Raw genomic sequence first — 15,669 nt, 5'->3', positions numbered from 1 at the left:
CTTTATGAAAAGAAAGCACATCTACTCTTGGGGCGGGTGGGTGGGGGGAGTTCCTGAAAACAGTATAAAAATGTTTAGCTTGAAAATTTCTGAATCATAATAAGTTTAATGACTCATGTCCCTGTTTTATTTAACACTCCATTCATCTTAATACTAAAATTTTGGTACAGATTAATAATGTGATAACCATAGTAATATATAAGCCACTTAGATAATTTTATATATTTAGTACATAAATTCCTGTTACTTTTGAAAAATTAGAATCATGTCTGTCTTTGAAGAGTTAGTGCCACATTTCTTCTGCTAAAGTACATAGACATAAGGTTTTTGTACCTTATACTTCTGTTATCTTTATATTTGACAAGAATAAATGAAATTGCTATTTATAAAGTATTTAGAGCTGCGACAGGCATATTATAAGCATTACAAAAGTGTTTGCTAAATAAGATGCCAAGTTGAATTTCAAAAATACTCCATAACGGAACATCCACTATCTATAAGTGTATGAGTACACACGAAATAGTAAACTTACATGTTGCTACCAAGAAGTGAGAAGATGCTGAAGTATGAGATAATGGCATCAATTAAGCCACTGAAGGAAATCCTTGGATACAGTAATTTCTAAACAGTGCCTGGTTCATGATGCCTAATAATATTAAATCATAGTCACCCTAACACAGAAAACTTGTCTAAGCAATCTTAAAGCCCAGCCTTACTTCTGAGTGAAGCTTTCAACATAAGTTCCAAAACATAAAAGGACTGCCAGATCATTTTAGGATTGCTCTTTTGGCAGTAATGCGTACCTGCTTCAGAAGAGTGTACACTAGAGAATTTTCAGGGGCTTGGTAAGCCTCCTGTTCATCAACTCTAGTAAGGGCTAATAATATGGGCTCTTCTGCTGGTGAACAGGTAGCTAGGTAGCTTACTTTGTGCAGGTATATTAATTCTCTGCCATAAGCACCCATTTAATGTCCTGCACGTCAGTAACAGAATCTCATTGTGCTAAAACAACTATTTACTTTTAAAAAGTGATCAGCATATCCACTGTTTCCGTGGCCTTTGCTATTGGTGATCTCCAAATGTCTGTAACAATGTAACAGATGGCCCATAAAATTTTAATGTTATCTTATGGGAGAGCATCATAAGTCGGGATTACTTAAGAGGTTTTAGTGGACATATGTCTCAGTCAGCCTAAGTAGGCAGGAATCTGGTTAATTCTTTATTTGACCATTAGCAATCAGGTAGTGCTCAGCAATCTTCCCTTGTGCTGGAGGAAGTGGTTGGGGTGAAGAAACATTCATTTTTCTTTAAAAGAAACAATTTTCCTTAGAGAGCCTAGTCCAGGTTTTGGAGAGACAGAGAACGGTTTCAGGTACATTATAATTACCAGAAGGGACCAGCATATAATGTTGGTTTGGTTGCGTGTGGTAACGCTAAAAGACAAAGGAAAATGCTTCCATGTGTATGGTCAAGGATCTCTGTGGTAACGGTGTGTACTGAACGAAGGAGTGGCTCCTGTTGTAAACGGTGATCTGTTTTGTGCCATCAGATGTGTAGGCTTGGGCAGCACAAGCCTATCTGCAAAGTGCTGCGCGACGGGATCATGCGCGTGGGGAAGACCGTGGCGCAGAAGCTGGCGGAAGAGCTTGTGAGCGAGTGGTTTAACCAGCCGTGGGGCAGCGAGGAGAGTGACAATCATTCCAGACTCAAACTTTATGCGCAAGTTTGCCGCCATCACCTAGGTAAATGGGGATGTATTTGGCAAAGTAGAATTTGAGAAATAGCAAATCATTCCCCCTGCTCCCTATTAGACATGCCACATTATACTTCTTTTGTCTCGGGAAATGTTAGTGTTCCATTACTGTATTTATTTAGGTCTAATTTTTGCACTCTAAGTAGTTAAATGCTAATTTTTATGTGCATGTATATTCTTTAAAAGCTATTTACAGTAGCCTAAGGAAGTCATATCTAATTTACTCCACATTTCGAAAATGTAGCAGCATGACTTGGTATTAACTGCTTTATTTTAACCCAGATTCCCAAGAGAATCTTAGATGCTTACATAAGCCTTACGCACATAGGAGCATAATATACCATGATGGCTGTAGAATATACGGCCTCTCCGTTTTCAGTGAATGCGTATGGAATCAGTCTGAAAGGCAAATGTTACAAATGACTGATTTTCTCCTCTCCCCCGCCCCCCCCAAATAAGGCTCTTCCCCAGAATTTATAATAAGTAACTCCATGTTTATTTCCATGTTTACAGAACATAGAAGCTTATGTTCAGTGGTAGAGATAGCATTTTGGGTGTCATAGAGTAATGCAACCTGGAAGCATAATTTTTTTTAAAGTGACTATTCTAAATATCTGCTTCAGCCAGACACTGCAGAACATCCCTAAAGTCACCTCTCTGCGTGTACACTTTCAGCACCTTATCTAGCCACTCTGCAGCTCGACAGCAGCCTGTTGATACCACCTAAGTACCAGACCCCACCAGCAGCAGCACAGGGACAAGCTACACCTGGGAATGCGGGGCCTTTAGCTTCAAATCCAGGATCGGCAGCCCCCTCAGCTGGCAGTGCATTTAATCCCACCTCCAATGGCAGTTCTGTGAACCCGGCAGCAAGTAGCTCCGCATCTGGTTCCTCTGTGCCACCAGCCTCGACATCTGCCTCTGCTCCCATTATTAACCAGATAAGCACTACCTCTTCTTCAGGATTCAGTGGTAGTGTCGGAGCGCAGAACCCCAGCGCTGGGGCCAGCTCTGCAGAGAGAACGCAAGGGAACATAGGCTGTGGTGGAGACACTGAGCCTGGGCAGAGCTCCTCTCAGCCCTCACAGGATGGACAGGAAAGGTACGGTACTCTGACCAAGACGAGTGGCTTCAGCTCGGACCCCTTGTCTACTCTTCCTCTGCACCCCCAGCCCCCTCGACTTCATGAGTCTCTAAACCTTGTAAAGGGTGGTATTTCTCTTCTTCCCTCCAGAGAGTAACAACTGTCAGTCTATAGTTCAGTGTTAAGAAATTTGAGAACTTCTTATAAACTTACTATATTACTAGTATAATGGTAATATATACTTACTAATTAATATACTTAATGTAATTAATATTACTGTTAATACTCTTATTATATGAACATAATATATGGATAATAGTAATAGTAAGCTCTTACTATTAACGTAACAGCATTATAAAACATCTTTGTAGAATGAAGCCACGGTGTGGTGGGGGGGAGTTAAAAAAAGAGATCTCATTTTAGAGGAGCATGTTGTTGTTTTCCATCCATCTGGATGCTAACTGATTTGGTTTGCCTTCATTTTGGTACATATTAATGTTGCATTTAATCTGTAATCATTGTCCAGGAGTCAGTGTGCTCTGGAATTGATTTATTTTGTATAATTTATATTTATGTTGTGCATCTCATAAGTGACTCTCTCTGCAGTGTTACAGAAAGGGAGAGGATAGGAATTCCCACGGAGCCTGACTCTGCAGACAGCCAAGCCTACCCTCCAGCTGTTGTCATTTACATGGTGGACCCCTTCACTTACACCGCAGAGGAAGACTCCACTTCTGGAAATTTTTGGCTGTTGAGTTTGATGCGCTGCTACACAGAAATGCTGGATAATTTACCTGAGCATATGAGAAATTCTTTCATTCTCCAGGTAACTATTTGCAAGTTTATTTTTTACATTGTTGTTTTTATGAAAGTAAACAGGTTCATGATTTTTTAAAAAATTGTATGTATTAGAAAAAAGTATTCTTAATTCTGCCTTTTAGAGTCAGCCATTATTAGCATTTTGGTGTTTTTCTAGCCTTTTTTCTGTGTTTGTTTACACAATTGACCATACTTTTCACATAATTTTTAGTCTTTTTGTACTTAAAGTTATTCATGAATATTTTTCCACCTTATTTAAAATTCTCACCAAGCAGCATATTTTTTATAGACTGCATATTTTCCATGTGTAACTGTTTCTCTACAGTTAGATATAATTACTTTTTTTTTTTTTTTTTTTTTTTTTTAACCTTTTCACTGTTACAAATACAACTATAAGGTGGTCCAGTGGTTGGGACTCTGTGCCTCCAATTCCGGGGCCTGGGTTCAATCCCTGGTCGGAGAACTAAGGTCCCACAAGCTGCACAGCATGACCAATAAATAAATAAGTAAATGAATGAATAAATAAATAAATAAAGCCATAATAAACATCTTCAGGTATAATCTGTCTTTCACATTTCAAGTAATTTCTTAAAGTGGATTCTTTGATAAAGATACTGATAAATAATGCCAGATTCCTCTCTCAAAATGTTATAGTCATTTACATTTCTTTCAGGAGTGAAGGAGCATGCCCATTTTCAGTGCACCCTTGCCAGTGTTATAGTGTAATAATTTTTAAAAATTTATAATTTAATAGGTGAAAAATGATGTCTTGGGTGTTTGGATTCTTGTTTTTCTGTCACTTTAACTCAAGCTATTATAGAATTAAAAGATTGAAATTAAAGCTACCAGTATAGTTTGTTGATAGTTTTTCATTGATTTGAAGTTTGTGCCTCAGATGACTAGACAATAATTCCAAAGATGCCATGCATACTATGCGTATAACCTTACAAAAGTGAGAAGTATATTTAAAAGCAAGTTTTTAAATTTAGGGGCATGGCAACAATAAATTGATAATTTATCTCTAAAATGGGAACAGGGTAATTTCTAAGTGACAGTGTAACTTGACCAGCAGAGTGACACCTCTTCTTAAATTGCTGGTATATTTGGAATATAGGACTTTATGTCACTGAAAGGAATTAAGATTGAATTATACTATGTTTGGCATTTCTGTATTTTAAAACTAAAGTTGCATCCCCCATTCAAGTAAAGAATTCATACCATTTCATTTTCGAACTGCCTTGTTAGCATATTAGATCTCTATTTCTTGTTTTATTTGTATTTGTGTCTGTAGATTGTGCCTTGCCAGTACATGCTGCAGACAATGAAGGATGAACAAGTTTTCTACATTCAATACTTGAAGTCCATGGCATTTTCAGTGTACTGCCAGTGCAGGCGACCTCTGCCTACACAGATACACATTAAATCCCTCACAGGATTTGGGCCTGCCGCCAGCATTGAGATGACTCTCAAGAACCCAGAGGTGGGTAGCAGCAACAGGGCAGAAATTTGCAAAAAGACTACTTTTATGCTAAAGATGCAAACCAGGAGAGTTGCTTGCTTGGTTGGTCTTCTACCTTTATTATAAGAGTGGTAGGTTTCTTTAATCCTTAAGTTGAAATAGAGGAGATACTTCTCTGAACTTGTATAATTTTTTGAGAAAAGAGGCAAGCAAACTCTTGCCATTTTTTGATGTAAGACCTAAGGCAACAATACACTTATCCCTTTTACTTATGAAAGTTCAGTTTTCCTATATTTATTTTGTTCATCATTGTTTGAAGCTAATTTGTGTCTTAAATCACTCTCCACCTTCCCCAGCTCATTTTGTTCCCTTGGAACAGCCGCTGTGTATGTGTTTACTCTGCACAGGCCCCACATTTTCTGATGCTTTCTCCTCCCCTTGTCTCAGTGCTTCTGTATGTAAATGAACGCTTTTGCTCTCCATCTTTGTAAACCTGTTTCCCACAGATAAGTACCTCAGGGGGAATTCTAAAACACCAAAGCAAAACATGTTTTAAACAGAAGTTGTACACTTCTTTTGTTTTACTAATCACCTTATCCTGAAGGTAGATATACAGGGCAGTGTTTAGAACTCTCAAAGCCTTCAAAAATCAGTTCCCACAACTTTTGCATGAAAAATGACCCATTAATAAAGGCCAGCAAACACCTCTTCACCATTAGAGAACTTAAAAACACCAAAAATTGCTAATTTTAGTTGGTTAATGTGAGTTTTTGTGGAAAACTAAAAAAATGACGCACTACTTAATACTGCATTTGTTGTAACTTGGTTCAGGTCAGCTTGGTCCCAAGAGAGGAAACTGCTTAGCTGACAACTTATATTCGCTCTGGGGTTATAGAAAATTTCTATCTTTGGCAGTTTTAGATTAGTTTATTCTCTTGAGTCTGTATTTTTTACTTTTGTGAGCATGTCATATGTTTTCTTTACTACTAGCTTTTTCTGGAATAAAAATAAATATGTTTCTACTTGTTTCAAATTTGTGTCCAGGAATTGAGTTTATGCCTTTCTTTATAAACTTTGAATCTTTTAGTTTTTTACCTCTTGTGGTTATTCTGCAATTCAGATGCAATCATTCCTTATGCTTTGGTAAGAAGTTACCACAATTTCAAATGACAACTAATAGTAGTCTGCATTTTCAGAGAAGAGAGTAAAGGCTGACTACCTATATTAAGATCCGAGGCATTATGTAATGTTTTAAAAGATTATATAACATACTGGCAGAACACCATGAGAGTTCATGAGATATATAGTGAGGCTTAGATTAAAATAAATCACAAAAAATATATTCTTTCTTTCCCTTTGCTTTGGAACAGGAAGAGAGAAATCAATCATTTGACTTAATTAAAAATGTAAGAACCAAATGTTGTGAACATTTACTGAGGTTTATAAATTTTTACTTGCATTAAGGTGCAATGGCTAATTGCTAAATACTGCCTCTCCCCCAGTCTGCAGCTAGAATTTTGTACTTTCATTCAGCAACTATAGCAGAGTGTCTACCGTGTGCCAGACACTGTATTAGGTGTCGACTGTGCAGTGGTGAACAAGACACCAGTCCCCTGCTTCCAGGAATTCTCATTTTCTGCAGTGGCACAGTCTCATGCAAGCTCCTGGCAACCACTGTTCTACTTGGTGTCTCTGTGGGGTTGCCTGTTCTGGACGTTTTTTGTAAATGGAATCTTCCAATATAGAATGTTTTATGTCTGCCTTCTTTCACTTAACATAATGTTTTCGAGGTTCATCCATGTCATAGCACGTATCAGTACTTCATTTCTTTTTATGGCTAAGTACTGTTCCATTATATGGATAGACCACATTTTGTTTATCCATTTATTAGTGGATGGGCATATGGATTTTTCCACTTTTTTGGCTATTGTGACTAACCCTGTTCTAAACATTTGTGTATGAGTTTTTGTGTGGCTATATGTTTTCAGTTTTCTTAGTAAGTACCTAGGAGTAGAATTTCCGGGTCTGTGGAGAGTGAATGGATCAGTGATAAGGTTAGCTTTGAAACTTGAGCAAGTTGTTGAATAAGTATCCCTAAAATGAAGGAATTGGATTAACTTATCTCCAAGGTCTCTTTTAAGTTTAAAATTCTGTAATTCCATTATTACTGTTTCTTATGCTATGTAGTTCAGGGGTTGGCAACTCTGTGGGCTAAATCCAGCCTGCAGCCTGCATTTGTATGACCAGCTAGGTAAGAATGATTATTACATTTTTACAAAGAGAAGATTATGTGACAGAGACTCATAAAGCCTAAAGTATTTACTGTCTGATCCTTTACAGAAGTTTGCTGACCCCTGCCGTAGTTTACTAAATATTGAAATGTATATAAAGCTAGAAACAAAGATGACAGTTAAATTTCATCACAGTTTATCTAAAATACTTGTCTTAGGTAACAGCTAACACTTTGATCTCTTTAATTACTTACACACACACATCATAAAGTATAATATACATACTGAAAAGTACCCAGTCTTAAGTATACTGCTTGATGAATTTCCACTAAGTAAAAATATTACATAACTAGCACTAGAAACAAAACATAACAGGCATCCAGGAACCTCTCTAATGTCCCTTCCAGTCACTCCAATGGTAATCACTATTCTGACTTATAACATATAACAGCATAATTTTGCCTGTTTTTGGCTTTATATAAATGGAATCATAATTTACAGTGTTTTGCGCCTGGCTTCTTCTACTCAGTGTTGAGAATCATCCATTTTGTTGCTTGTAGCAGTAGTTTTTTTCATTCTCTTTGCTGCTGTTTAATATTCTGCTTGTGTAACTTTGTCACAATTTATTATCCATTTTACTGTTGATGGTTATTTAGGTTATTTTCTCTTTGGAGCTATTAAGATTGACAGTGTTGTAAACATGCTTATACCTGTCCTTTGTAAACATATATGTGCATTTTGGGGGGTCAGAGGGTATGCGTTTGTTCAGCTTTTACAGGTGTTGTCAAATACTTTTCCGAAGCACATCATACTCCAGCAATGTATGAAAGTTCTAATTGCCCTGTACTCTCACCAATACTTGATGTTTTCTGTCCTTTATATTTCAGACATTCTGGTGGGTGTGTAGTGGTTTTAATCCGCTTTCCTAATGACTAATGAAGTTGGGCCAATAATAATTTCTTTTAATAAGGAAATAATTGGCTTGATTGGGTTCCCTACCTTAAACAATTTTTTTTGTATCATTATTATTTGTATATATAGGACTAGTCGGGAAGCAATCTATTGTCATTTCTCCCTGTTGGTTTCCCTCAGTGCTGTATGGATTTTGTTGTAAACATGGAGTGGCTTTGTGCTGATACTGATTTTGATTTTGATTTCAGCGGCCCAGCCCAATCCAGCTTTACTCCCCTCCTTTTATATTGGCCCCAATCAAAGACAAGCAGACAGAGCTGGGAGAGACATTTGGTGAAGCGAGCCAGAAATACAATGTGCTCTTTGTGGGCTATTGTCTGTCTCACGACCAGCGCTGGCTTTTGGCTTCCTGCACTGACCTCCATGGAGAATTATTAGAAACATGTATTGTAAATATTGCTTTACCAAACAGGTGAGGAGCCTTGGTGTTTATGGTGTGTGTAAATTGATGCTGTGCCTTTTCTCAGATAATGGATCTTTCTAACTTTCCTATCTAAATGCAGTGGGTAACATGTGGGTGGGTTCTTTGGAATTTTCTTGGTTTTGTCGTACTAAATGATAGCTTTGATTCATTTGGGGGCCCTTTTCCATGTCTCTTTTAGATCACGGAGGAGTAAAGTATCTGCACGGAAAATTGGACTACAGAAGTTATGGGAATGGTGCATAGGTATTGTCCAAATGACATCTCTGCCCTGGAGAGTTGTAATTGGGCGACTTGGGCGTCTTGGCCATGGGGAACTTAAAGGTGAGAAATTCCTGAAACAAAGGAAAGGAAAAGGGCTGAGCTAATGTCATTAACTAAGCTGAGGGAGAAAATTATAAAGTTGGTAGTAAGAATAAAGCAGATTATATTTTCTGATTCTTTTAAATGTACAGGATAAACCAGTGGCTTTTAGACTTTTCATTAGCAACGAAATCATCACAAAGAAAATCTTAAATATAATATTGAACCCCAGTATATAAAACAGAAAAATATTTTTAATATAAAAATGATACTTGGTAAATTAGAATTTCTAACATTTATTTATATATTGTGAGAAGAACAAGTCAGTTTTAACTGGAAAATTTTATATCAGAGATTATGGATGAGAGTAGAAGTCATATACAGCCTTTACTTTCATTTGCTGGTTTGTTTTTGGTGGTTGCTGGTGATGAGCTTTGTATTTATTTTTGTTTCGGTGGCTTGATTGCAAGATAATCCTGATTGACAAGGACAAGTAGTTGCAAATTGGAAGAGTCTTTATTCACATTGCCACTGTCTGATACTCTTCAGTGTGGAAATTTAAGAGAGCAGATTTTTTTAAGTTGAATCCCCCAATATATCTACTGACTGCGTATATTTCTTACCATAAATATAAGAAAGCACTAAAAGTAACTGCAACATAACACAACTGACCACCACAGGCAGCTGCCTTGCCTGGCGTTGAGCCCAGCTCATTTATTATCCTTGCATAGCTACTTGTACAGTTTTATATGAGCAATATGAACAGGCCTAGATTATTAATTTAAAGCCCTATCGATTAATGACACATTTATAAAAAGTTCAGTACATGAATATAGGTGGGAGAAGTTTTTGTTTTTGTTTTTAATATTTATTTATTTTTGCGGTACGCGGGCCTCTCACTGTTGTGGCCTCTCCCGTTGCGGAGCACAGGCTCCGGACGTGCAGGCTCAGCGGCCATGGCTCACGGGCCCAGCCACTCCGCGGCATGTGGGATCTTCCCGGACCGGGACACAAACCCGTGTCCCTTGCATCGGCAGGCGGACTCTCAACTACTGCACCACCAGGGAAGCCCTTTAGTATTTATTTATTTGATTTTGCCAGGTCTTAGTTGCGGCACATCGGCTCCTTAGTTGCAGCTCGCGGGCTCCTTAGTCATGGCATGCGAACTCTTAGTTGCAGCATGCATGTGGGATCTAGTTCCCTGACCAGGGATCGAACCCGGGCCCCCTGCATTGGGAGCGTGGAGTCTTAACCACTGCGCCACCAGGGAAGTCCCGGGAGAGGTTTTTTTCTAACGTCTGCACGAAAGCAAGCATATGTCACAAATTAGCTTGGTGGTTTTGCACGTGCCAAGTATATATCAGAACAGAGTTGGCAAACTTTCTTTGTAAAGGGCAAGGTAGTAAATATTTTTGACCTTGCAGGTTGGCTGGTCACTGTTGAACTACTCAACTCTGCTACTGTAATGCCAAAGCAGCCATAGACAATACCCCAGTGAATTGGTGTGGCTGTTCCAATAAAACCTTGTTTACTAACAGGCGGTGGGCAGGATGTGAGCTGTGGACCGTAGTTTGCTGACCCTTGCGTTAGAGTGTGCATCTTATTTCTTTACATGAAATTTATATCTGGTATTTGTGGAAACCCTGAAATAAAACCCCTGATATAGATGTAACTTGCCTTGTAGTAAGTGCCTAAGTGAGTTAATTATTAGGGTTTAACAGCAATTTATACAAATATTATATAATATGTATTAAGTGTTTTCTTAGGAATCTGTTATACACAGAATTTTTTTGTATTAAATTATACTGTAGACCAATAGAAAATATTATCCTTTTCATTTTTAAAAGAATATTATAATGAGTCTGTATCAGTAGCCTGGAGGTCTAATACATTAGGGGATTCATCATTTCATTTCTGTCAGAATTCCTATCTTCTCTCTTAGTATGCCTTTTAGTCAATCTTATTTCTTAAAGGCTTTGAGCTACTCTTAACCCTTGGGAAAAGTTAGAATATAATAGAAAAGAAGTAGAGGGGATAAAAATGTAGTCTAGTAGTCTAGTTACTTGGTATTTTGGAAAATTATTAAAGCCATCGCCTTCCCTTTTATGATTTTTTAGAAGGGACACACTCTTCTTTTTTATCTCTTGGGGGAGAAGAATGTAAGTGTGACTGAGGGCTCCATCAAAAGACTGAGAGCAAATGTACTTTCAAGGAGTAAAAACACAGACAAAAGCCTAGTGTCCAGGACATCAGCCTCCCAATCTACAGTTTCTTCCTTTGGGGAACTGAGGTCTGCACCACGTTGCATTTCTGTGGGGCAGTATCAGATATGAGTCCACAGATTTCAGAGTCAGTTTTGTGAATCTCTGTTCTTTATCACCAGAGTGTTTGTGATAAAAATAATCATACTGTCTTTTCCTTCTTACTTGGTTTTTATATACCAAACTCACTTCTCTTTGGTATTTCTGTGGTTTTTAAAAATACTCCCTCCTGTATGTTCCTTGACCCTTTTATTTCAGCCACTTCAGTTCAGTGTTCATTAGGAATATGAAATGTGAAAGTTTTTTTTTTTCACTTGCTTTTTAAGGGGAGAGCAGGTTGTTTGAAAAAAGTATATGGAGGTAGAGAGGTGGAGTGGTGTTACATCAGTGGGATGTGACATGACAGCAGTGTACGGCTGCAGTAATGTGACGTGCTTCATGTGTGTCGGGGGTCAAAATAAAGGGAGTACCAAGTGCTTTTCAATTCCTGGAGTAACATTACCCTCAACAGTTCTGTGAGGAGACGTAGTGCTTTTGTTTGGAGGAAATAAACAGACGATAGAAAATTTATGACATCTTTTTAATCTGAACAATTAATGTGGCATCATTTGGAGCACTTTACTTGCACCCATTGCTTTGGGCATGCCAGGAAAGGGTCCCCTTCATTTCTTCTGCTGCTTGCATTTCATGAAACAACCAATCTACGCTAGCAGTAAACAAAACTGAGGTTCACCCCAAACTGTGCTCTCTTCTAAAGAAAAGTGTTCATAGGGGTAGTGAAAGAACCAGACCTGGAGAAGGAGAAAGGACAGAACATACTGGCATCACCATTGAAAACTATTTTAAGTGCCTAAGTCTGCCCGGATCTGTGCCGGACTCAAAGGTCATTTCAGACATGATTTCAGCCTCTATAGTCGTTGGCCTTTGTTTCTTTGTTAATGAAGTGTAATCGAGGTCAAGTAACATTTTCTTTGTAGCAAGGAGGGGAACCTTTATAAAGCCATATTCCCTTCAGGGCCCAATCCTGGAAATTCAATTATCAGGCAAAACTGGTAAAATGCTCAAACCTCACATCAATATGAATTTCTGAAGACTGTGTGCGATTGTGATATTTGATTCCAGATTGGAGTATCCTCCTTGGAGAATGTTCACTACAGACAATCAGTAAACGGCTCAAGGACGTGTGCCGGATGTGTGGAATCTCTGCCGCAGACTCTCCTTCTATCCTTAGTGCCTGCCTGGTTGCCATGGAGCCCCAGGGGTCCTTTGTAGTGATGCCAGGTAAATCTCGTCAGTTTTGTTAATTAGGTATCAGAACAGTCCAGTCCATTCAATCTTAAGTCCACACACAAGTATAGAATGATCTTTATTATCTTATGAGAAAAAATTGTACTTAGGGCTCAAAATGGAAACCATCTGGTCTCATCCAAGGGGAGTGGTTTGTGATTTTATCATCTTTGTTGACCATCACTTGGGAGAGAGCCCAAGTCCTGGGTGTGATTGAGAGCTCTTAGAGCCCTGGCGAATTATTTGACCCCAACCTGTTGTTAGTTTATGAAGAGCCCAAGTCCTGGGTGTGATTGAGAGCTCTTAGAGTCCTGGCGAATTATTTGACCCCAACCTGTTGTTAGTTTATGAAGTTCACCCTCCAAAAATGACTTAAGCGGGCACCAACATGATACGTATTTTAATACCCTTTTGAAGAAAGGTATTTGATAGACTCTTCAAGCAGCCTCAAGAGGACGTTTAGAGTCTCTCTGTGGTTGAGGATGAATGTGAAGTAGACAGGGGTGGAGCATTTATCACAGTGTCTGGTAGCCACAGTAACTCAATAAGTGCCAAGATGTGGGCAGATGAAACATCATGGCCACAGAATTTTTTTAAAACAGCAACTAAGCTGTTTTATAATTTAATAGCTAAGAAGTTTTATACTTTTTAAACCTGTTTTTACCATCCAGGTATTTCTTTGATCAAACAGCAGACCCTTGTCCCCTCCCTGTAAAGACCAACAGAAGTGTTGTGGTATGAGAACGTGGTTGCTTGTGGCCAGTCTAGAGAGAGACAGATGTCTGTACTGGCCTGCTGGTCAGACCTTGGGTTAATTGTCACCTGCACCAGTTGGGCAAGTTACATCATTTCTTTGTGTTCTGTCCTCCTCATGAAATGGGGGTAGTAGTTCCTACCTCTGAGGTGTAGCTTTGATGATTGAATGATATGATATGAATAAAGAATTCAGTACAGAATCTGGCATGTAGTATGCATTCAATAAATATTAGTTGTAACAATTATTAGTTGAATGATACCATTTCTACAGAATTGCATGGTTTGGGGGAACAGTCCGTTACAAATTATTAGCAGTCACAGGAGGAAAGAAAGTTTTATTTTTAGAAATACTTCTTATTTAAGTAATTAAAACATATTTGGTTGACTCAATCCAATTTTTTCCTAACCTTGCCAGTGTGAAATGTGGCTTGAGTTATCATAGCTATCTGCTCTGAGTCAGTTTCTTGAAATATTTAGACACGTGGGCTCAACTGTAAATGTGTACCCATCATGGCAGTTGTGTCAGACTCACATCAGTCCAGCTCGGGTCATTTCTGGAGTTGTTCACTGCTGCACAAAGGGCATTGATACATTTTTCCCCCCATTTTAAGATGCTGTCACAATGGGCTCTGTTTTTGGCCGAAGTACTGCACTGAACATGCAGTCATCTCAACTTAACACCCCTCAAGATGCTTCTTGTACACACATCTTGGTGTTCCCAACATCGTCAACCATCCAAGTGGCTCCAGCCAACTATCCCAATGAAGATGGGTTTAGCCCCAACAATGGTGAGTGGAAGACCCTGTATGCATAGAGCGGCTCCGCTCCTTCAACAAGACACAGTGCTAGAGTAAAGAGTCGCCTGGCTGCTGCAGGTTCTTCTGTGTCGTAGTAAACAGCATATGAAACGTGAAGAGGGAATTGAAGGTTTGAGAATCTTTTTGGTTTTGAAGATTTAATTTGCACTGTTGCCAAGACCAAATAAACACTTTCCTCTCTTGGGTAATTAACTTTCTCCTGTTTTTCATTAACGGCAAAAAAATAGTATCTGCTTGATAGTGTCCTGTACATGGGTGTCACTCTTTCAATAAAGATTTCTTGATCTGATTTGAAATGTATGAAGACTGCTAGGCAGTATGAAGATAGCACCTGTCTTTAGCTGATCATTGGGAATCTAACTTGCTCTAAAACAACTCCTTATTTGATTAGTCTTGAAATTTTTTTCTAAGTAATTTATTTTTGGCTGTATTGGGTCTTCGTTGCTGCGCGGGCTTTCTCTAGCTGCGGCGAGCGGGGGTGGCTCTTCGTTGCGGTGCGCGGGCTTCTCCTTGCGGTGGCTTCTCTTGTTGTGGAGCACGGGCTCTAGGCACTTGGGCTTTGGTAGTTGTGGCATGCGGGCTCAGTAGTTGTGGCTCGTGGGCTCTAGAGTACAGGCTCAGTAGTTGTGGCACCCGGGCTTAGTTGCTCTGTGGCATGTGGGATCTTCCTGGACCAGGGCTCCAACCTGTGTCCCCTGCATTGGCAGGTGGATTTTTAACCACTGCGCCACCAGTGAAGTCCCCTTATTTGATTATTCTTAATAGATTTTTATGGTTTGAATATCTTAAGGCATTTGTTAAGCAATGATTATTTATAAACTGTAAAATGTTCAATATTATGCAGCCGTTTGCATTGTTTTTTGAAGAATTTTTAGCAGCTACCAACATTTACTCCTGTTAAATGGGGAGGGTAAAAGGATACTGTCCTGCGTGTGTGTTTATAGAAAACACACATAATATCACAGTGTAATAATAAATACAGAAAAAGGATCAGCAAAAATGTTCATGGTGACTGGGTTTCCCCTTTTATACTTTTCTTTCCAAATTTTCTGCTGTGCATGTACCTTACTTTTATGATATGGGAGAGAGGATTTCTTAACAAAAACATCATGCTTTGATCTGCTCGTATAATAGGCCTCCAGTTTGAGGGCAAGTTCACACTTATTAACATGCATTAATTCAGCCTTAAGTATTTTAGATGCTAATTGGATGCATAGATGGTGTCTGCTGTTTTCTTGGATGGTGTCAGTTTTAACTTTAATAATTAAATTGCTTCTTTAGCTGTTTTGCCTTCTTTTTATGTGCCTTTGGAGGCTATGCAGAGTGCAGAGTTTTACGTTCTTTATTTCTCCGTTCTGTTAATACCTCACATTAGGAGATCATTGGAGAGAGTACAAAATGCAAGAATAATTTGCAGCACCTTGAACCCAGTGGGCACGCATTAAGCCTTACTAAGTTGTTAACAACACATGCCTGTAATAGTCATAGGCCAATAAACTGTGCAT

The 15,669-nt window shown here is 38.7% G+C and overlaps 1 protein-coding gene across 4 annotated transcripts in view; it reads left to right on the top strand.

The window, feature by feature from the left end:
• Positions 1–15,669, top strand: part of MED13L (mediator complex subunit 13L) — a 290,790-nt gene that overhangs the window by 265,756 nt on the left and 9,365 nt on the right. For all 4 annotated transcript variants that reach the window (XM_079942817.1, XM_079942816.1, XM_079942818.1 and 1 more), the window contains exons 20-27: positions 1,550–1,742; positions 2,429–2,855; positions 3,444–3,663; positions 4,948–5,136; positions 8,507–8,730; positions 8,921–9,063; positions 12,426–12,584; positions 13,958–14,134. In XM_079942817.1, the coding sequence (XP_079798943.1) occupies positions 1,550–1,742; positions 2,429–2,855; positions 3,444–3,663; positions 4,948–5,136; positions 8,507–8,730; positions 8,921–9,063; positions 12,426–12,584; positions 13,958–14,134 (1,732 nt within the window). The remainder of the gene's footprint in view (positions 1–1,549; positions 1,743–2,428; positions 2,856–3,443; positions 3,664–4,947; positions 5,137–8,506; positions 8,731–8,920; positions 9,064–12,425; positions 12,585–13,957; positions 14,135–15,669) is intronic.

The sequence above is a fragment of the Stenella coeruleoalba genome, assembly GCF_951394435.1.
Source record: "Stenella coeruleoalba genome assembly, chromosome: 14".
In the NCBI taxonomy this organism is placed as follows: domain Eukaryota; kingdom Metazoa; phylum Chordata; class Mammalia; order Artiodactyla; family Delphinidae; genus Stenella; species Stenella coeruleoalba.
The sequence above is the reverse complement of the archived record's forward strand: the minus strand, read 5'-3'. Positions and strand labels throughout refer to the sequence as shown.